Below are 22,488 nucleotides of genomic sequence, written 5' to 3' on the forward strand. Positions count from 1 at the left end.
AGTGGGAGAGCAGTCAGTGTCCCGGTTAAAGGTGGCCCAGTGGGAACGTAAGGCCAATTAACTGGGCCGCCACTGTTAAAGGGGTTCAGTCTTTTTTTTACCTAGCATGTATGTTACATTCTAAAAATGTAGTATAACACGAAAATAATGGAACCTTGATCGTCCTGTTCTCTCGGCCACAAAACACGCTGCAGCAAGGACGAATGTTTCAGATATTTATGTAAATAACATTTAAGGATGAAAGTTCCACCAGTTATATTATGATTGTGGAGATTACAATAAGTATACTGTTATACATGCCCTGAATTCTACACTTTCATTGTTAAACAGTTCAAGTCGAAACAAATGCTGTGTGTACTGTCGAGTCATGTCACCCACCTGTTTGCAGCGAGCAAACCCTGGCTGTCAGTCGCGGGGGAGGTGGGCTATTTTATCAATATCACGGTACATACTTCAATAATTGGGAGTGAGGATGAGGGACAATTTAATTTTTTAAAAAGAAAATAACTTTCCTAGGATCTCTGAACTCTCCATTTGCCCAGTTCCTGGGACACGTGGAGACTGCAGCCAACTGCTGGAATCTGAAGCCAAACGCAGTCGGCTGGAGGGGCTCGGCGAGCCGAGCAGCATCAGGTCCCGTCCTGACCGGCTCTTTGTCACCCGCTGATGCTGTTCGTCTCACCGAGTCGCTCCAGCAGATCGGGCTGGTCCACGGATACCTTGTGTTTGATTTGTGACCCTAAGATACAGATTTCTCGACCCGGGAGGCATCGGCCGCTCGACACGACTTGTGTCCGCCACACTGGGACGAGTTGTATTTTTTTCTCATACCGTCACGTCCTTGATTATATGGTATGTACATGCCTCGTTTAAGAGAGAGGCTAAATGTCTGGACTTCGACGAGAGCCCAATGCAAGCCCGAGGCCCCGGGAACCAGCATTTAACCACAGTTTTAAAGCCACGGTAAACGCACGTGGGTGTATTTTTTTTATCTTGCATTGCCGATATTCTTGTATTTGCACAGTAGCAACTGTTTGAAAGTCTTCTTGAAGGTAATATTGCAGAGGGCGTAACACGCTGGGTTGACCGTGCTGTTGATATAACACAGCCAGTAGCCAATGGTCCAAACCGTCTCGGGGACGCACTTATCGCAGAAAGTGCTGATCAGGACCATGACGTTGTAAGGGGTCCACGTCAGGATAAACGCCAGAAGGATGGCGAAGATGGTCCGGGTCACTTTCTTTTCTCTGGCGGCCACCTGGCGCCGCTTTCGGACTTGGCTTCTGGCAATGTTGGCGAATTTCCTGGCCACGTTGCCGGGCTTGTTCTCCACGGCGTTCTGCGTGCTGTTCCCGGGCATGATCTCGATGGCGGTCACGCACTCGTTGCCACTCCGCTTGGTGACGATCTTGATCCTCGACCACTTGGAGCCCGGCACCTTGTGGAGCGCGGGGACCGGCGCGCTCTGGCCCGCGTCCCCCTTGGGGATGGACGGGACGGTGCTGGCGGAGCTGGACTCGTTGGACGTCTTGTCCTCCCGATGGCCGGCCGACCCGAGGTTGCTGGACGATTTCTCCTCCAGTTTTCCATTCTTGATGGTGTCCCGGAAGGAAGCCGCCGTTGGCCTGGGCGTGTGGTGGTTCTGCTGCCGGCTGAAATAGCCCCGGAGCCAGTTGGAAGATCGAGAGGGTTTCTCCCTTTGACTCTCTGCCCTGTGGCTTTTCATTCTGCTCCTGCTGGCCAAAGAGACTTGGATGTACAGGACGGTCATGATGACGACGGGCAGGTAGAAGGCTGCTATCGCCGTGCCGAACGTCACGGCGGGGTTGGAGAAAAACTGGACATAACACTGGTCCTCTTCCACCGTGCGCTCGCCCACAATGAACTTCCAAAAAAGGATGGCCGGGGCCCACAGGATGAAGGAAAGGATCCAGGCCGCGGCTATCATCAGCCCAGCCAGTTTGTTGGTCCTTCGGGCTGGATATGTCAGTGGCTTGGTAACGCAGAAGTACCGGTCGAAACTAATGATCAGCAAGTTCATGACCGAAGCGTTGCTCGCAACGTAATCGAGGGCCAGCCACAGGTCGCAGACCACAGCGCCCAAAGGCCAGTAACCTTTAATGACATAGATGGTGTACAGGTTCATGGAAAAGACGGCAATGATCAGATCCGCACAGGCCAAGCTGAATAAGAAGTAGTTGTTGACAGTCTGCAGTTGGCGATTAACTTTGATGGACAGCATGACCAGGATATTGCCCACCACAGTGAAGAGGCTGAGCGAGCCAGTGACCACGGCTATAAAGACGATCTCCACAGTCTTGTAAGGGCTAGTCGGCGCAGTTAAGCTTGCGTTCAAGTGGGCTCCGTCAGCCTCCAAAGTGGCATTCTCCATTCTGACCAGCAAGGTTTCTCCGAACGCCTTATGCCCAGAACCTGAAACGCACAAAGACACAGTGGTTAGAGTAACGAATCCCTTAGCTTTTCACGCCTTTCATCCGTCGTCGTTTCATTACCCCTGCTTACTTATCCAATTGGGAGCGGCGCCGGTATCTTTTCTCTGAGTTGCAGTAGGGACATGAATATTTGCGGCTTGATAATGCAATTAAAGGCACGGGAACAAAAGCAAACCATTTAAATTCCACTTGTCCTCCTTGACGCCACATCTTTCGATACGCATGGCTTCCATTGATCGAGGAACCCGACTCGATGAGCAAACATCAATGACGTCCTCGTTTTTCTTTGCAAGGTCTCAACACGTCCTTCATTCTTTGCATGAACATACGTCTCCTGAATGGCTGGGCCCTGCTTAAATATAAAAACTAGACCTCCATGAACAAAAACCCTGCTCTTGATTTCTCCTTCCAGTGGAAAATATTGATCTCCATGTACATTTGTCGATTACTCCAGCTGTGAAGGAACCAATGGTTCACCTGCTTTCACCATATCCTTTCTGTTCTTATATTCTATATCTCAACCATTGAAAACAGTATCACATTATTTCTTAATTACCTTCATCTGTTTTTGAACGGTCTTCAATACTCCCCGAAGTCCCATTGCTGTGTCAATCCCAGCCTTGTTGGTCCTGACAAAAGACATCACCTCCTATCTTTCTGAATACATCTCTACCTTCCATTGTCCTGTCTGTTTCGCCACCTCAACAATATCATCCTGTAGCCTAAGACTACTCTAAGTTGGAGATATCACCAAATTTTTATGACTTCTACACATACTGATCATAATTCTTGCATTTGCGATGAAATCATTCTTCTTTGGCTTGGCTTCGCGGACGAAGATTTATGGAGGGGGTAAATCATTAATGTATTTAATATAAACAGCCAAGTTCCCAGCACCAAATCTTGCCAAACACCACTCGTCACAGGCTTCCAATCACAGGAAACTAAAAAAAAAACCCACCTACTATCATCCTCTTTTGCCTATTACCAAGACAAATTTGTATCCAATTTGCCAACCTGCCCCGGATTGCATAGACCAGCCTCCCATATGGGACCTCATTGATCTTCAAGCAGACTACATCACTCACATTGTTCTGATTAACATGATTTTTTATATCTGAAAAATTCAATCAAAATTATGAGATAGGATCATCCTTAACAGAACTGTACTGATGATCACTAATTTATATCTGCTTTTATTATGTAGATTAATAAGAGGTTTTTTCAATTATCTACCTTCCATTGATGTTAGACCTACATCCTGCTTTCCTTCTCGAAAAAAGGTACCACATTTGTTGTTTTCCAGTCATCTGGCACTTGACCCGTGGCCAGTGAGGATGAAGAAATCTCTGGCAGAGCTCCACCAATCTCTTGCCTTGTCTCCTGCTTAGCCAGGGAAATATCGCATCTTAGAGTAGACCTAATACTGCTTCCTTTTCAATGGCAATTTATCTAAGAATCCCATTGCTCCCCGCTCTGAATTCTCCAATGAAAATAGCCTTCTCCAGAGGCCAAGCAGATGTGAAGTATTCAATTAATTGAACAATTTCTGGAAATCCAGATTAACTACATCTGGAGATATTCTTCTGAGCACTTCTTCAAAACAAAAATATTTTTTTTCGATACGATCTCTTTGCAAATCCGTGGATTCTCTAATTAGCTCAGATTTCTATTTTCATTCATTCGGTCCTTAATTATAGATGCCTGTTACCCAACCACAACAGGTGGTGAATCAGCAAGTCTATAGATTTCACTCTCATATCTTTCTTAATTAATAAAGTTACATTTTGAAAACTTTCAATGTAAAGGGAGAATTCACAAATCAAGAAATTTTGGAAGATTAAGTCTGAAATTATCTTCAGTTTCCCTACTTAATTCCTCTTGTTGATTCCCTCAGGTGGGGAATATCAAATCCTTGGGATTACATAAGAAATAGGAGCAGGAGTCGGCCATTCAGCCCGTCAAGCCTGCTCCACCATTCAGTGGCTAATGAGATCATGGCTGATCTGATGATGGGCTCATCTCCACCTACTTGCCTTTTCCCCCATATCCCTTAAATACCTTACTATGCAGAAATCTATACAACTTTGACTTAATATTTATAGTGAGGTCGTCTCCACTGATTCAATGGGCGGTGAATTCCACAAATTCAGCACCCTCTGGGAAAAGCAATTCCTCCTTACCTCTGTCCGAAATTGAACACCCTGAATATTAGGCTATTTCTCCTAGTTCTGGTCTCCCTTACCAGTGGAAACAAGTTGCCTACCTCATTCTTATCGATGCCTTTCATAATTTCACGTGTTTCTATAAGATCCCTTCTCATTCTTCTAAATACCAGTGAGTACAGTCCCAGATGACTCAATCTCTTCACGTAAGCCAACACTTTCATCCTCGGAATCAACTTCCTCTGGACCGCCTCCAAAGCCAGTACATCCTTCCTCAAGTAAGGAGACCGGAATGCATGCAGTTCTCCAGATTCATCAAGATAAAGATGAATCGATCTTTAGTGCTTTTATTTTTATTTCTAATGTTGTTTTCTTGCATTTGTTAATGCTAATGAACTTCATTTCTTGATTCATTATTATTTTTCTTGGAATATCAGATGTGTCTTCTGGACCCACTATGAAGACTGAAACAGGATAATTATTCACTATCTGATGAAACTTTATTTATTTGTGATATCATCTAATTTTTCTGAAGAACCTACATTATCTTTGACTATCTATTCTCTTCTAATGTAATTTGACAGCTTTCTACATTAATCTTTATAACACACGAAATATTTTTATCATTCTCCTTTTGTTTTGCCTTTACGTCTTTCATAACAAAAACCTTTGAAATTACACTGCTGATTGGACTGGTGTATGCATTTTGGTTTACTTATATTGCTAATTTCTTTTGTTGTCTCTGCATTACTTGTCAAATAGAACATGCTCTTTTGATTAAATATCCTGCTTGTGTATTTATTTAGATAATCTTTAAAAAAAAAAAATTGATCCTGCAGTAGGTATAAATATATTAAATTTTTGCTCAGTGTGCATTTGTCTCATTATACTAAAGTTGACTTCAGGAAAGTGTGGGGTCTTACTAACTGTGTGATGTTTCTTCTTTACAAGCCTCACATTGAGTTTAATGCCTGTTGGATTAAGTCTACTTCATAGTTGCCCTTATTTTTGGCTACAAAACATTTGCGCCAGAAAAGGAACTTTTGTTACCACAACAAATTCATTGTTTTACTGATGAGCTGTTCTGCGCATCCCTCACATGAGAAGATTCAAGACTCTCTTTGAAGCAGCTCCACTTTTGCTACAGTACTGGTCCATCACTAAATCCATATATGCCACTATTTATTGCTATTATCAAGAATCCCGTTGTGTCTCTCCTCTATTCTTCACTATTAGCGATTGACTGCTTTCTTTTTCATGAAAGATATTTTTAATGAATAAAAGTGGCTCCTTTTACTTTGTTTTCCTAGTCTTTCAAAAGACCTAAAGCAGTAGTTTTCAAACCTTTTCTTTCCACTCACATTCCCCCTTAAGTATTTGCTATACCATCGGCATAGTACCTCATGGACTCATGTGCCTGGTTTCATAACTCCAAAAGAAATGGGCCAATGACAATTTTTCTCAAGCAAAATAGGGTCTAAAGCAGTGATTCTCAACCTTACCTTCCTATTCACATCCCACTTTAAGCAATCCCTTACTAATCACAGAGCACTTATGGCATAGGGATTTAAAAGTTTGAAAACCACTGACCTAAAGCCTTCAAATATTTGAGTAATTATTTCAGTGCTCTTTTCACATAGTTTTGATTTGTCTTCTCTCATCTTTTTATTTGTATTTAGATTATTTGATTAGCGTTTCTCATTTCATGACAGGAGCTAAAAAAAAACTTTATAGATTATAATGTGTCAACCAGCTATTTACCTTGGCGAGTCTGTTGTCTATCTCATTGTCAATCCTTGCATCTGATGAAATGGTGCAGCCGAGATAGGTAAACTGGTTGACCGTTTTGAGTTTTGTGTGCCCGATGGAGATGTGGGGGGGCTGGTAGTCATGGTGGGGAGCTGGCTGATGGAGGACCTCAGTTTTCTTCAGGCTGACTTCCAGGCCAAACATTTTGGCAGTTTCCGCAAAGCAGGACGTCAAGCGCTGAAGAGCTGGCTCTGAATGGGCAACTAAAGCGGCATCGTCTGCAAAGAGTAGTTCACGGACAAGTTTCTCTTGTGTCTTGGTGTGAGCTTGCAGGCGCCTCAGATTGAAGAGACTGCCATCCGTGCGGTACCGGATGTAAACAGCGTCTTCATTGTTGGGGTCTTTCATGGCTTGGTTCAGCATCATGCTGAAGAAGATTGAAAAGAGGGTTGGTACATATGTACCAACATTCTTGCTTCCTGCAATTGACAGGCACTTCCTTAAAAGTAACAATGTCAAAGGCATCTACAACACTACTCTTATCCATCACGACTTCAGCTGCATCTTGGAGTTGATCCACGATCTATTACCAGGTGCAGATGCTCATGGGCAAAAATGGAAGGATGTCAAACTGAATCTCTGGATGGTAAAACCTAATGCACGGCTTGACACAGAGTAGATGTTTTCCAGCTTCTAGCATCTACTGAACTTTCAAACTGAGTACATATGGCCTATTCGCAGTCTGAATGACTGTCAGAAAGCACCTTGCTGGATGCCCAGTAAACCTGTTAGCTGCAGCAAGCAAGAAGTTTGGTATGCATGTATGTACATTGTGCAATGTACATGAGAATAAACTTAACATTATCAAAAGCTTCCCATCAAAATAACCTAACCTGAAGCAGAATTTGTTGTTCTGCTTAATCAAATGCGGCAAACTTTGTCCGCAACTCCCACTGAGCAATCTCGTACCTCCTGGGTTCATGCCTGGATTATTAGTAACACTGGTGATTTATTTTGGTAGTTGAAATGTGATGGGAAGGTTTCATCAGTAATTCTTGCATGTAAAATACATTATTGTCAAGAAAACTCTCTAGAGATTTCAGATGAATATCCCCATGGCAAAGAATGAATAATTCTGCATACCCATAATTATACTGAGCTGAAATTCTGGTGGATGAAAACCCAGGAATTGGTTTTGACTCTCATTGACAGTGTAAGGAAGGTGATAGCAGCAGCTCCTTTTACATCTCCCTGGATTTTAATTCCTGTTGTAGCCAGCCATGTGAAAATCTCATAGGACTGACACTATGCCATACCACATCCTGGAGGTAAAGGAGAATACGTGATCAACGGAACTACTGTGCGCGTTCCTTATAAACGGTGTGAAGCTCATACATTCAAACTTTGTACTCTGCACACATTTTATAATCCTTGGCTCATACATCTTTGCAACTCATCGGTCATAAAACATTTGTCGGGCAATTTAGTAACCTCAGTTAGTTCAAAGGCAATGAATTCTGTAATGATTGAATGATTGACTTAACATGGCAGCTATAATTTTACAATCTGTGTTTTTATTATTGTCTCCTTTTGTAGCTCAGTGGTCCAGTGACAAGTTTATGGTTACACATTTGTACAATCTGTACATGCATCAAAATTCATACTTGCTGCAGCCAATCAGATTTTTTAAAAAAATCAACTCTAATAGTTTACATTAAATTACCCCAAAATCAAAAAAGATAATAAATATGAAATAGAAATATTCACAGTTAGTTAGCGGGGGTGGGGGGGGGGGGGAAGTGGCACTTCAATAGTGTAGATGAATCTTTTTGTGGTCTTGAAGTTGTTTATGGTTGGGATACTAAGTGGCGGATTTATGATTCGCATTACCAAAATGTTGCCAGTTCAGTTCATGCTCCCTGCTGAGTTAGCGGATCTCACCTGGAGCAATCCAAGAGACACTAACAGTGTTAGTTTCATGGGCTCAGATGGGGAAAATCAGCCTGTATACCATCCCTGTGGGGGTTAAAAAAAATTGGGCATGTGTACGAGAAATTTTCAGTGACCTTCCTCGTCAAACCTCCTATTACTAAGGGGAAAACAATCACTTCTAATTTTGTCATGACTTCTGGAAATCCTACAAATTAGTTAAGATGAGAACCAATTAATGTTTAGAAATTACAGTTCTCGTTGCATGACAACTGTTGTTTAGGTTGACAATGAGATTAGGACTTTGTTATGAAGGCACAGCAAATATAATAAGTGCATCACAGTGTATGCATACATTGAACAGATGCCCAGTGTTTGACTTTCTGGAAACATTGCTTGCATATTCCCTTCTGTTGCTTTATGGGTCATGTAACCATGTAGTTATTTGTACACACATCAGAAAACCTAGGTTAGAAAGGAACAGTTACAGTTAGGACCCACTTGCTATACAATAGGGAACTACTCATGGACCACAGGAGTGGAACCAATGGAGGAGCTCTGCCAGTGAAAATGAGTCAGGTGCTGCATAAGCATGACAAAAGCTGTGCAGATATCATCCACAGTCTGAATGTGATCGTAATCAGAACTTAAAATGAAATGTAATGAGGCTGTCAACACTAAAGGTATAATGCAGAAAACCTGACACATGCAATAAAATGAAAAGGATTTGTCATTGCTGTCAGCAAAGCCAAAGAGTCGACTATTGCAACCTTCATCAGCTGTAAATTGAAGGCATGTTCAAGTACTTACGATCAATACATTTTATATAAAAAAAAACAACTCCAAACTATGTCACATTTGTACATAAATTGTATTATGTTTAAATATTTAATGTCACTCCAAAAGACCACTTGTTGTTTCACAAATTCTCTAGCCCTAAAAATGTGATGTTATGTAAGTGAATTATCATTACATTATTTCAAAATTAATTGCCCAGAAGGCCATCACTTGCTGCAACACAAACTCTTCCCACAGTCAAAGAAAGGCTTTTCTTTTTTATTTTACTTGATCTCTCTTTTTATTTTTTCTTCTTTTTTACTATTACTAAGACAAAAAATTGAAGTGGGGTTTAACTATAGATCATGGATCATATAATTAGAACAACATGATTACATTAGAGAAGTATAAAATATTTTTTATACAAGGGAATTTTAATTATTTATAATTTTTGTATCCAATATTACTTTTGGTCATAATGAGCTATGGTTTAATTATTATAATTATAAAATTAGATGTCCTGAATGATATAAGCTATGCAATAATTATGGTTGTATTTTTAATTGATATGTGATATATATCTGATATATTTCGATTTGTGTATAAAGGGTTTTTGTTAAACTCAATTAAAAAAAAAATAATGCTTTTCTGATGCTCCTTTTAGTGCATTTCATTTGACTAAGCAGAGAGAAATTTATAGACCTGTGTATCTTAAAATAATAAAGGATAATTGCTGTTATACTTGATTAACCTTGATCAAAAATATATTAATGTGCTGTGACTTTTATCTTGTGTTCTGTGGAGTTCAAAAAGTTAGTTATTTCAATTTCTCCGAGTTTGCTATCTGTTTAAGTTCTTATTTGTCGGTTCACCAGCACTATGCCCTCATTGTTGTGCATGTGAAGAAGCCTCTTGATGTCAGAAGGAAATGAACCTTGCAGAAAAGGGAAAGCTCGGAGGTCATTAAACCTTTGTGTGAAATTTACTTCAAGGACAATAGCCTGTCCCCATTCATGACACAATCAAGGTTAAGAATACTGAATTAGAATTGGGCAAATAATCAGTGATGCTTTGGGACTTCAATCCAGAAATTATTTTCCTGTTCTTGCAAGATGATTTGTTTCTCTAATTGACTTGGGAAAAGTATTTTTATAGCTTTGCTTTGTATACCCAATGGGGACACCATGTAAGTGTATAATTCATGCAGAAATAACATGCAATATTTGGATGCCAGCTTGTGTAAAACTCAAACAATCTTCCTTGGGGATTATTTTCCTTTGAATTATTTAATATTTTGTGCAAGGCCAGTTTTGTGAAAGGCAGAGTGTGTCAAAGTGTTAAGGTGAATTCGATATAATTACAGATCAACATTACAAAATGTAAAAGATTGGTCAGTACAATGATGGCCATTTCCCTTGTGGTTGAACTCACATAAGAAAAATGAATGGCAGGGGATGAAGCAGGATCAATTCTTCTACAGTGATATGTACTTGTGCAGCATTCATGAGTGTGTTACGAGCCCAAAGGACCCCAAAACCCAGCAGCAATAGACATTCACCAAGACCAGTGGTTTTCAAAACAAAAGTTATTTTTAATCAACTTCAAACATGAAAATAGAATCAAACTTTAACTTAACTCTATACTAATCCAAATTACCCCCTTCTAATTCTAAGTGTGTGTGTGTGGGGGGGGGGGGGGGGATTTAAGAAAAGTTCTTTGGTTCACAGTTCAATCTCACTTCTTTTTCCAAGTTCTCTGGTTGCAAGCAATCACCGTGCTGTGCACAGAATTTAACATGTATAAAGTTCACCAGGCTTGGTGCTTGAAAGGTAAATGTTTACCACTCAGGAAGGTTCTTGTAGGGTTTGCAGAGAGAGATATTTGTTGTTCCAGGATTTCCACAACTGAGGTACCACCACTAGTCACCTCAGGGTCTCGCTGATGAAACTTGCCCCATCAGGGTCTTCCAGATGGTAACCTCTTTCTTCAAGCTACCACAGAGTTCAATTCCTTCCTCCATTTCAAGAGAAACATCAGACAGATAGCACTTCCAGCAATCTACTGCTCTGGAAGTTGCTTTCATCGGTTTCAAACAGTTTTTCCTGGATTGCAATTTTCAGTTACTTGTCAGTGTCCCACACACTGACTGACTGAGCTGTTAACTCAACTCTCTCTCTCTTCCAACTGCCACTCCAGTGAAAAGCATGTGACTCATATGACTTGCAAAACCCTCACCTTCTCCAGCAAACAACAGGAGTTATTTCTTCTGCTCAAGTTGTTATCTTAGGCAAACAACCCAAGAGTGATCTTCCTGTGCTCTCTGGCAAAACCCTTGAAAAGAGCTTCCATCAGCCATCGTGTCTCCAGTTCCAAACAATGGTCATTCATTTTATGATGTCAGGTCAATTAACACCTACTTGTGAAAGGTGGTTACATTGTCCACAAATCTTCAATACAACTTCAGTCTTTCAAATAAGATCTGTTTTAAAATGTATGTGTCCTACTCTAAATCTTATAAATTCTTCCCAAATATTAATATTATTACAAGAGTGATGAAACCTGCTGACCTCAGACCAATCAAAATGACCAATGGAAATGCACAGGTCAAACAGGATTTTGGTCAAACTTTCTGTGGTATTGCATCAGGTTTTGTATTATGGAAAACCATTTTGAACCCTGTCATGGAATGCGAGTGTTTCCCAAGATCGGCATTTAAGACCAATCTTAATTTTCCATGAGCTGGAAGTTGTGATCTACCTTTTAAATCTACTGCAGTGTGTGTGGGGTTCACTGTTAGCAGGACAGGGACCACGTGGCAATGGAGGTTACAGAAGCACAGGAAGTGGCAGTGGGATCCATGGATATTGGAGGGACTCCAACAGCCCCAACTAAAAGCTAGTCTTGAAGATAGATAATGGTTAGATAAAATCAGGAGACAACCATCCATTTTTAATCAGCACACAGAAGAGAATTTGAATAATAAATTCTGCCAGGAACTTCAGGGCAACCTCAGAGGGAAGAGGTTACAGGGACAAGACCATATTTCTTAAAAAAAAATAAAAATGGAGGCTTTTAAAATCAAATCATTGCTTAATGAGGAGGCAATATGGAGCAGAACATCAACAACAGAGTTTCAGATGGCTTCTGGTTTATGGTGGACAGAATGACAAATGCTGGCCTAGATTGCATTGAGAAAGTTAAGTAGAGATGTAGATGAAGGTTTTGGCAGTTGGTAAACTGAGGCAGATTTGGGCAGGTGCTGAGGCAGGAGGGCAGAGTTTTAGTAAAGATATGGCTTCACAGTCTTTCATTATCACTTGTAGCACAGGATTTTAAATTGACAGAGCAGCGAGGTGCCTTGGAAAAGGTGGGGTCTTGTGTTCGAGAAAATGTGAGCTCTTTGCAGTAGATCTTTGTTCAGGGCGGAATCAACATAGTAGTGAAAACTTAAAGGTTAGTGATTTTAGCCAATTATCACCTTTCATCAATATCTCCTAGCCGCTGCACAAAGATGAAAATTAAAATATAAACGGAAACATGCCTTAGCAGAACAAAAAAAATCCTCACCTCAGCCCCTCAGTCAGCTGGCTGGTTTAGTTCACTTACACATTGGGGGGAACTGCATGCTGCAGATAGCAATGGGAAATGCAGAGTGGTTCCAACTGTGTGGGGAATTATGGGTAATGAAGATGGCCAGTGATCCCGGATTGTGCCAGCCACCAGCCACTGCCGTAAGTAAGTTTTGTTTTAATAAAATATGTAAGTATTAACAGTGGTGGGGGGGTGGGGGGGGGGGTGGGAGAAGGGGTGCAATTTCAGTCTTTGCCATAGGCACTCTGTTCCCCAGATAAGCCACTGGTAATTGCTGAATATAAAGCTAGCATCATTTTGTTAAGAATAATTAAGACTATTTCAAACTTACCAAAAAGGACCTACAGGGTCAGCATTAGAAACTCTCTAAGGGGTGGGGGGGGGGGGGGGGGAGAAGGGCAGTGCTGTCACACCTCCCCCTCTCCGTGCATGTGCCTGCTGGCACTATTTAGGACCATGCATGCACCAACCAGCACAACTTGGGGCCTCTTTAAAATAAATGCTACAGGCCCTGCAATACCTTAATCTGGCACTGTCTAAGTTGTGCAGTGATCTTTTGTTCAGTTTATTGGTGACTTTTCATTAGTGAATGGTACCCATTACTCTCTCCGAATCTTCAAGATGCCTCCCCTGCTGCTGCTCTGCTTCTGCCCGTCCAGTCAGCTCCTGTTTGACTTAGAAGAAGTGTATAATGTGGAGGTGGTAAAGAGTCGTCGTACATGTTTCAGGTTTTTAGATTACATTGCATAAATGGAGAGAGACTGAAGTGAAAGAGGAGTATGGCCAAAGGATATCTTGAGTAAAGTGCAATTAACTCCAGGAACTTGCTGTCACTCAAGGCATTGAGTGTTGCCTTGAGGGAAACATTCAGAGAATGGGCAAATTCCTGCTGTTGGACATAAGTTTTCTATAGTAAGAGAAAAGCCCAAGGACTCTGCTAGCTTTTTGGTGTGGCAATTTAAAGGCTGATCCCATTTTCCATTCTCTCCTCATAACCTTATATCTTCCAACTTTCCCTTCAAAGGTTGCAATGATCTTGATGTTCCTTCATTCCCTGTAGCAAAGTTTCCCATCTCAAACCAACCTCTGGTCAATTCTAATCTCTCACTTCATTCACAGTGACTTAACAATCCGATGAAATTGCCTTTCCCCTAATAACTTGATGTCCCCTTTAAAATGTATCAATCTCAGCTCTTTGTTTCTCACTGCGGACTTCTTAGATGGCCCCTCGGCACTGAGGGTGGCTTCTCTCCACTTTGGTTCTGTGGGTGACGGTGAAGCCAATGTGGGATTGGCTGACTCTACCACAGGTGGGCTATCCTGCAATGGACAGAGGAGATGAGGATTCATTCTGGAATGGAATGTGTGGATTTGATTATTCGCACTGGACTGGACTTGAGGATTCATTCTGGAATGGAAGGATGATTCAAACATTAATTCTGGAATGAGAATTCAGGAATTCATTCTAGAATGATCAGAGACTAGAGGATTTGAAACCCACTGATGGATCTCAGAATTTAAAGCCGTGGTTCTCAACCTTTTTCTTTCCACTCACATACCACCTTAAGTAATTCCTATGCCATCGGTGCTCTGTGATTAGTAAGGGATTACTTAAGGTGGTATGTGAGTGGAAAGAAAAAGGTTGAGAACCATAGATTTAAAGGATTTTGATATGCTGACTTCCAGATAATCGAGTAAGCAATAAGCCTTTAAAAAATACTTTCATTGAACCATGGTGAAACGTACTTTTCATTTGTAACCCGAACCTGGAATGAACTTAATATTGATCACAGTTTAGCTATGACTAATGGCCAGATCAGAGGTAGATAAGGCTTTTATCTGAATCATGCTTAAAGAATGTGTACAAAGCATAAACGGATAGGACAAAGAGGAAAACCAAAGAGAAAATCCTCTATCTTTAAGAAAATATAATTGTTTGTAGAATAATAGATGTAATTCAATGACATGTTTGGAATAACAATATCATCCAAGACTTGATTGGTTTATTAGAGTCACAGAGAACTGAATTAATGCCTAGTACTTTAAGGTAAGGTGCTCAATAATTCTAGTAAAGTTGTCCATTCTGTCCAAGCAAATGCCTGGTTTCTGAGTGGTATGTATGTATGAGGAGAGGTTGAAGGTTCAGATGCTGAGGAACAAGGGTACATGTGATCAACAGTGGAGGGGATATCCAGAAAGCAAAGTACTTTGGACACTAAGTGCAACATTTAGTGAAATGGGAAGGACTCTTCCTCGAAGCTCAACATTAAAGCCCATGCCATAACACTACAGCCCCCGGTGCATTTTGAAAGGTGGGTGGAAACCAGAGCACCCGGAGGAAACCCACGGAGGCACGGGGAGAACATGCAAACACTTCGGCCACTGGCGCTGTAACAGCATTGTGCCCACCACTACACTCTCCGTGCTGCCACTGGGTTCAATAGTTCTGGAAAGTCCTTTGGGTCATACTGTGTGGTCCCTTAACATTCCTTATGTCCTGTGTCTCATTGATATTGTATTATCAAAGTAACTACCCCCATTATCCTTTGCCAAAGCAGAAGTCCAACAAGGTCAGAACATATCCACATCAAATTTTTGTCTTCTGATTAATTTGGCCCCTGTCAGGAGAAGTGGGTGGAATCAATATCAAACTCCTCATTTTTCAGAGTACAAGAAGATTGACTGCAGGATGTAATCTTGACACTTGGTAGCTGCATTTCACTCTACCCTAATTGCAGATTTCTGCTCCCCAATATTCATATGGGACTGGCGCAGTCCCCCCACGGGGTCTGGCGCTGTCCCCCATGGGTTTGCTACTGTCCATTGTGTTAAGTGTAATTCTGGGCCCATGCATTTATGTACTCAAAGCTCCCAGATACACATGTACAAAAAGTTCCACTTAAAAGGGCAGCCGGGACAGAGTTTCGAATCCCGTGCTGTCTGTAAGGAGTTTGTACATTCTCCTTGTGTCTGCGTGGACTTTCCTCGGGGGAACTGGTTTCCTCCCACCATTTGAAATGATCCGGGAGTTGTAGGTTAATTGATTGTAACTGGGTGGGTGCAGGTTCATGGGCTGAAATGGCCTGTTACTGAGCTATGTCTAAATTTAAATTTAAAAATTTGCTCATCTGAACCTGCACATCCATAGACACAAACACACATGCACCCCAACATTACTTTGTTTATCCTCACACCTACAAACCCTGAACCATGCACACGCTTAACATCCTCCATCTGACACCATGCATACCCACAAATGAATTTACACATACCAAAACACCCAGTTTCCTACATTCCCCCTCTTCTCAACAGAAGCATGCATTGAACACAAACACTTGCACATGTGCGCACACAGATAATCGACAACGACATTTGTGTATCCAATCTCACCTACAAATATGTTAAGACACATTCACATAATCTCAAATCCACTCTCACCTACACCCACCGATAAATACATACAGTATATACACCAACAAATAAATCTGCACCAATACAACACCCTTGCTCCTGTCCCCACACACACTCACACGTAGTATGTGTGTACATACTCGCCCTTCACAAAAATGTCGTACATATGCAAATACATACACCTGCACGATTTCAACATAAAACTCTCACCCGATCTCAGTTTTCCATTCACAAGCACAAGTAGACACGCTCTGAACACAGATGGATTAAGAACATATAGATCAAAAACAAGTACTTTTTTGCTAAATTTGGGTTTTGGTCATTGGCATATTTGTAGATTTATTATTTCTTTTAACAAATATTGCCAATGGCTATTTTTGGAGGCAGAGCTTCAGATGATTAATTGCAGACAACCTTAGATACCTCTGGGATAGTTAATTAATGTTCTTGGTACTATTAATGAGACAGGAAGGGCTGACAGGCAATCTGTCATGCAGATTGACCATGCTTTCTCTAATTCAGATGGCCCTGGAATTAAACCATTTTATTGTCATCTAGTCGGGATGTTTTTTTTCCCCTTAAGGGTAGCCCCCAACTCCTGCTTGTATAAACCTGCCGCCCCTCACCTTAAAATTTGTGTGGATTAAATAGCTAGGTGGTGAGATCAGGTTAAGGAAGGAACATCAGAAAAGAGAATCCAAATTTGATGGCTGCATCAGCAGAGACTGGGATAGACTCTCAGTACTGAGGTCAAATGGAAGGGAAAATTGGGTTTATTATAAAATTGCAACACTGATTTCTTATTACGAGTTTAATGTTATTGCAGAAATTCAAATAATGTTTTTCACTCCAGGGAATCTATTCCGTAAACTCTCATAAATTTAACTTCTCAATTCCAAGTATCAATTTGATAAATCTGCCCTACACTCCCAACGAGGCACCCAAAGCTTTGCTATTTTGGTTTGTGGTGCACATTTTCAGAACATTTTGAAGAGCAAACACTCTTTTCTATAATCTAATCAGTGAATGGTGCTATAAAATTGCTGTAAGTAGTTCTACCTGGAGGAAGTCACTGTTTCACTTGGATTATATGGAAGGCTAATTCAGAAGTCTCCAGTTTGTTGGTACATGTAGCATTTTACTGCATTAATTCTACTTCACCCCGAGGATAATGCATGATAATAAGACCCTCACCATTTATCTGAAAATATTACATATCCCGTAGTACGTTCTATGAACAGAATTTAGACATATGGGGTACTCAGTTTCCTTGGGGATATCTGAGGCACCTGAGAGTCAATAAAATACTCCTAAGGCAGTGGTTCACAACATTTTTTTCTACTCACATACCACCTTAAGTAATCTCTTACTAACCACAGAACACTGACAGCATCCCATGGCAGAGGTGCTCAGTGGTTAGTAAGTGATTACTTAAGGAGGTACATGAATGGGAAGAAAAGTTTGTGAACCACTGCCTTAGGAGTATTTTATTGACTCTCAGGTGCCTCAGATATCCCCAAGGAAACTGAGTACCCCATATGTCTAAATTCTGTTCATAGAATGTACTACGGGATATGTAATATTTTCAGATAAATGGTGAGGGTCTTATCATGCAAGTTTGTGAACCACTGTCCTAAGATATATATTACACAATATTACAGGAAAGAAGTAGGCTCTTTTGGATATCTCCAATTTATTCATCCTCTCTGCTTTGAATCCTGACCATCCATTTTACTGTTCGTAATTCAAAGGCTGTTTAAGCAGGACCTTCACATCTGGAATTTGGGTTATTAGGGTGTTTTTATTTAAAAGAACTTTCAGAGCTCAGATTGTTTGGTGCAGGGACTTGTTGGGTGTGACAGGTTTTGGTGGGAATTGATGGTGATAGTTTGAAGAGATTTTGTTAGAAGATAATAGATCTGACTTTCACTGCTGGGAGGATTCCTTACTATTTGATGGTTTTGGATCTTAGAGTGCATGGGAATTAATTTTTTGGTAGGGGCAAAATTGAAATTTTGGAGGTAGTTGTGGAAGGTTTGCTGAACAGAATTGGGAGTGTGTGAGTTTTTGTTAAAAGGGTTTTGATCTTAGCTGCATTGGTGCAAATGTTTCCAAGCGATAGATCACTTGGACGTTCAGGTCCGAGTTATAACCTGGACCATAATTTCAGATCTCTGGATTTTAATGCTTGGTTGTCATGGAGAATCAGATTGGTATCATGTTTGGTGCATGGAATGTTAGGAATGATCATATCGGAGGAAGTTTTTGTAGGTGTTTGTTATTGTTGCATTAGATCACAGTTCAGAGGTCGATTGAGGTGGATTGTTAGGAAAAGTGGAAGAGTGTGGGATATTTTGTCAAGAACTATGTGATCGGGATAGAATGAGAATTGAGTATGTCAGAAGGTATCTGATCTGAATACATTGTTGTGGTAAATTATTATGGTTTCTGATCTGAGACAGGTTAGTGTGAGATTGTTAGATAATCTGAGAAGCAGTTAGGAATAATCTAAATTGGGCTGGTTTAGCAGAGAAGAGTTTGTAATGCAGAATTGGATTTGTGATGGCTGGGAGTGTGATGTTAATATCTATTAGATCTGAAGTATGTCACTGGGTTGTTGAGGCTTCCTTGAAAAAGTATCAGATCTGAGCACCCAGGACTGAGGAGGAACTGGATCTGGGTTAGATTGCTCTGTGATGGGAACATGATCCAGGGAATGGCACCTCATTTGAGATAGGCCAGTGCGAGAGGCTTGGGATGTCTCTGAGGCATGAGAACTAAGATTGGCCTGTTGGGTGAATTGTCTGGAATTCCACTTCTAGCTGATTCATCAAGCTCACCTAACCACTTCCACCCAATTCCCCTTCCTTCAATCTCTCTGACAGTTGGTACCATTAATATTTTCTCAGTCTCTATAAATTATCCATAGTCTTCTCCTCCAAAATAAAATCAAGCCTGTGAGATACAATTGCATTCCAACCTGATTCCTCTCCTTTCCTGCTGTACCCCAATAAACGTGTGCTCACCTTCCCAAGAACTTCTATTGAGAATTGTTCTGGTCAGGTTTCACTACTGACCTAGTATGAAACAGCTTTTTATCAAAGTCACCAAAAACATCCCACATGACCACAATAAAAATAGGTTCTCCCATCTTTTTTAATTTCAACCTACCTGCAGCTTCTGACACAATTGCCCACACCACTCCAAAGTCTCTCTTCTAATAGCCGCCTGAATTAAAACTGTATCCACTAGTTCAATTATCTATCCAAAGAACCTCTTTCTGTAACCACGACACTATGACAGGTGGCTCCCAGGGAACTGAGCTTGGGCCTATCCTGTTTCTCCAATACATTATGTTCCTTGTCAATATTAGCTGAAAACATGGTAATGACTTCTTTCTGTGTGGAAGGCACTCAGCTCTATTTCTCCACCACTTTTATTTACCCCTGAGTCAGACTGGCAGGGCATCGGAGCAACCCAGCTAGTAGAGCCCCTTCCACCCAGTGCCAGAGACCTATTCAGTCCCGACCGGAGAAGGGTTAAGATGAACATGTGAGTTCCCTTTGGGTGCTCCAGTTTCCTCCTACATTCCAAAGGTGTGCTGGTTGACAGGTCATTTGGCTGTAAAGGAGAGACTGCAGAAAACAGGCCACTGTGAATTGTGTAGGTGAGTGGTATACTTGGAATATGATTAAAATGGGGAGGGCGAATGGTTGGCATGGATGAGATGGGCTAAAGGACCGTTGCTATGTGAATCTGAGGTTGGTTGGTGTTATAATTGGTTGACGGAAGATTAAAACTAATTTTTCAGCCTAGTGAAGGTGTTACTTTGCAAGGCTAATTCACATTGCTGTTAGAATAATAGATATTTGGGTTGTGGAATGAGAATGAAAGTATGTCCCTGCAGGACCTCTGTTTTCCTTCAAGAACAAGTACCGTATCTGAAATGTATTTCCTCAGATATGTGTTCCTCTGCCCTTGCCCTATTAACCTGATCCACACCCCATCCACCCATTTTTTTTTGGTTCCGTTCCCTCTTGAGCCCTTTTGAACCCTTGACTGTTGATGTGGATGCCAGTGTAAGGGCAGACATTCCTTAAATATTCTATACACCTAAATAGAGGGATATAAGGAGCAGGCAGAAGATATTTTGTCTCATCAGGCATTGTCTGGAGCAGACTTTGTGGGCTGAAGAGCTTGTTCCCATGCTGTATTGTTCTACGTTGGGACAGGTGAGAGCAACCATTGTCTCGGAGTTTGGGGAGCAGTTTGCCTGTGATTGCACGCTTTCCGTTAGTCATTATGGATCAGGACTGACAGTGGCTGGGTAACTCATCTGTTCCTGAAACAAGGATATTTCTTGGGCTGGTTTAGCTGATGAATGCAAAAATTACAGGAAGAGAATTCAGGCAGTTGGTATAATATTTTCTGTCTCTCAATGTCACTAGTTGCCAATTTGAAACATGGCCACCTTTACTATCAGGAAATTAAATTCTGCAGGCATTTGGTCCAATGAGTTTACTTGAACAGAGTGCCTATGCCACTTGCTAACAATCAACAGTTGACCTGGAGCCTTTTTATCAGCTCTGGTGGTTATGAGCCCTGGCTTTGTTCCAGGATCTGGGATTCATCATCTATTTACAGCACTGTCACTGGTGAATACTTGCTGGTGGGGATGTGGTGCCCCCCACTGGTTGTATGTTAGTAGTGACCACAATGGAGAGAAATGGCAGGCACAGGGAACGACAAAGGATGTCAGTGGAGAACAATTTAGATAAATACAAATTTAGTTACCAAGGTGATGGTCTTTCAACTTTCTTTGTTAAATTTATAGCCTGACCTTAACACAGGATATTTTTACCAACCTTTAAAGTCCCAGAAGACGGAGCCTCAGATCTCCTCTGCTAGGCCTGTTTCTTTCAGTACTCTCAATGATTGAGCCTCCACAAGTCCAAACATTCACCACCCACGAGTTGAGACATTGCTCCTCATCTCCTCCTCATTCTAGGACAGTGCCTGATAGTTTTAGTCTCCATGAGTAGAAACCACCAACTACCATACACCTTGTCAACTGATTTCAGAACCTTTTATTTTGCAGTAAGTTCATACCTCATTTTTTAACCTCCAGTGAATATGGACCCAACTTGCTTAATCTTTTCTGATGGCAATCCCTCAACCAAGAAATCTACACTGTGAATCTTCTCTTAAGTAATCCTTAACCTAAAACAGCAGGTAATATGCTAGGTGTGCTTTCTGGTGTGGCCCATGTTGTTGGCCAAGACATCCTTATGTTTGTATTCAAACATTTCATTTGCCTTCTTAAGAACTTGCCATGCATTTCAATTTTAGATATAGAGCACAGTAACTGGTCCTTCTAGCTCATGAGCCCACAATGCCCAAATATGATCATGTGACCAAACGGGAATCCACACATTTCTACCTGCCTTGCAACTCATTGGAATGGCTTCAGAAGTCTATTCTCCCTTTTAGTAATGTGCCAAGTTACTACGTGAATAATTTAACCAGAAAATTTATCTCCTGAACTCTATCCTTTGGAGCATGGGGAAAGTATTGTTCAGATGTGAGACATGGCTGCTCTTTGGATGGATCCTCTGTATGAAAGTATTTTGGGCCAAGCAATAAACATTGAATACATTTTTCACAACCACAGAATGGTAGCATTAACACCATTTGGAACATTTAAAGATCAATCCATATGTCTCTCAGAAATGGCTAAAAGTGCTTTGCATATTATGTGTTACTTTGTAATATAGTTGCCATATTGAAAAGGAAGCCACATTACAGACAGGAAAGTGGTGAGGTCTTACAAAGCCAGTTTTTCCCTTGTGGGTTTCATGAAAATTGAAGAACTACTTGCTACCACTGGGAGGTTCATGAATTGGGAAGCCTTTTAATGGTGTGCCAGGTATGTGTTTTGAAGTGGCTGATTGCACAGGATCCTGGAAGCAGCAGGTAGTGCAGGTATTCGTAATGGGCATTGTCACATGTGAAGCAAGTTAATTACAGAGAGTTTGTGTACCTTACCACTGGAGCCTCTTCACTAAACCCTTCACTGGGAAATTCTCATTACCCTCAATTATTCTCCTGTCACTGAAGCAGATCTTCTACTGAGGTGAGAAGAAAGGATCCTCTGCCCAAAAGTAGCTGTTAGTCTTACCTAAAATCCCAGTGCTAGAAGTCACGACATATTTAGTCTGGAACTTTGTTGAGGGACTGTTGCATTGTCAGAGAAAATGATAAACTTATTCAAGTGGAACTTAAAATCTTTCTGATCCTATTTGAAGAATGGGAATTGCTGACCAATGTTAATCACTCATAAAGTCTTCACACAGCAAATTAACTGGTATCTATCTTTGTAGGAGCATCTTGTTATGAACAAAACTGCCTTAAGA

General features: G+C 41.1%; 1 protein-coding gene and 2 long non-coding RNA genes across 7 annotated transcripts in view; 2 read left to right on the forward strand and 1 right to left on the reverse strand.

Moving 5' to 3' along the window:
- LOC138742064 (uncharacterized) overlaps positions 1-22,488 on the forward strand; it is a 312,510-nt gene that overhangs the window by 3,350 nt on the left and 286,672 nt on the right. The gene's annotated exons all lie outside the window — the stretch shown is intronic.
- chrm4a (cholinergic receptor, muscarinic 4a) lies at positions 295-2,347 on the reverse strand. The gene has a single exon (XM_069913486.1). It carries the CDS (start codon positions 2,240-2,242, stop codon positions 989-991), a length of 1,254 nt encoding a protein of 417 aa, XP_069769587.1. The 5' UTR covers positions 2,243-2,347; the 3' UTR covers positions 295-988.
- LOC138742094 (uncharacterized) overlaps positions 19,614-22,488 on the forward strand; it is a 67,960-nt gene continuing 65,085 nt past the window's right edge. The window contains exon 1 of the long non-coding RNA XR_011343945.1: positions 19,614-19,742. This is a non-coding gene — a long non-coding RNA (uncharacterized lncRNA). The remainder of the gene's footprint in view (positions 19,743-22,488) is intronic.

The sequence above is a fragment of the Narcine bancroftii genome, chromosome 1 (assembly GCF_036971445.1).
Source record: "Narcine bancroftii isolate sNarBan1 chromosome 1, sNarBan1.hap1, whole genome shotgun sequence".
Lineage (NCBI taxonomy): Eukaryota > Metazoa > Chordata > Chondrichthyes > Torpediniformes > Narcinidae > Narcine > Narcine bancroftii.

Bases quoted from the DNA above. Each gene is read 5' to 3' on its own strand.
- chrm4a (XM_069913486.1), bottom strand. From the start codon at position 2,242: ATGCTGTCCATCAAAGTTAATCGCCAACTGCAGACTGTCAACAACTAC.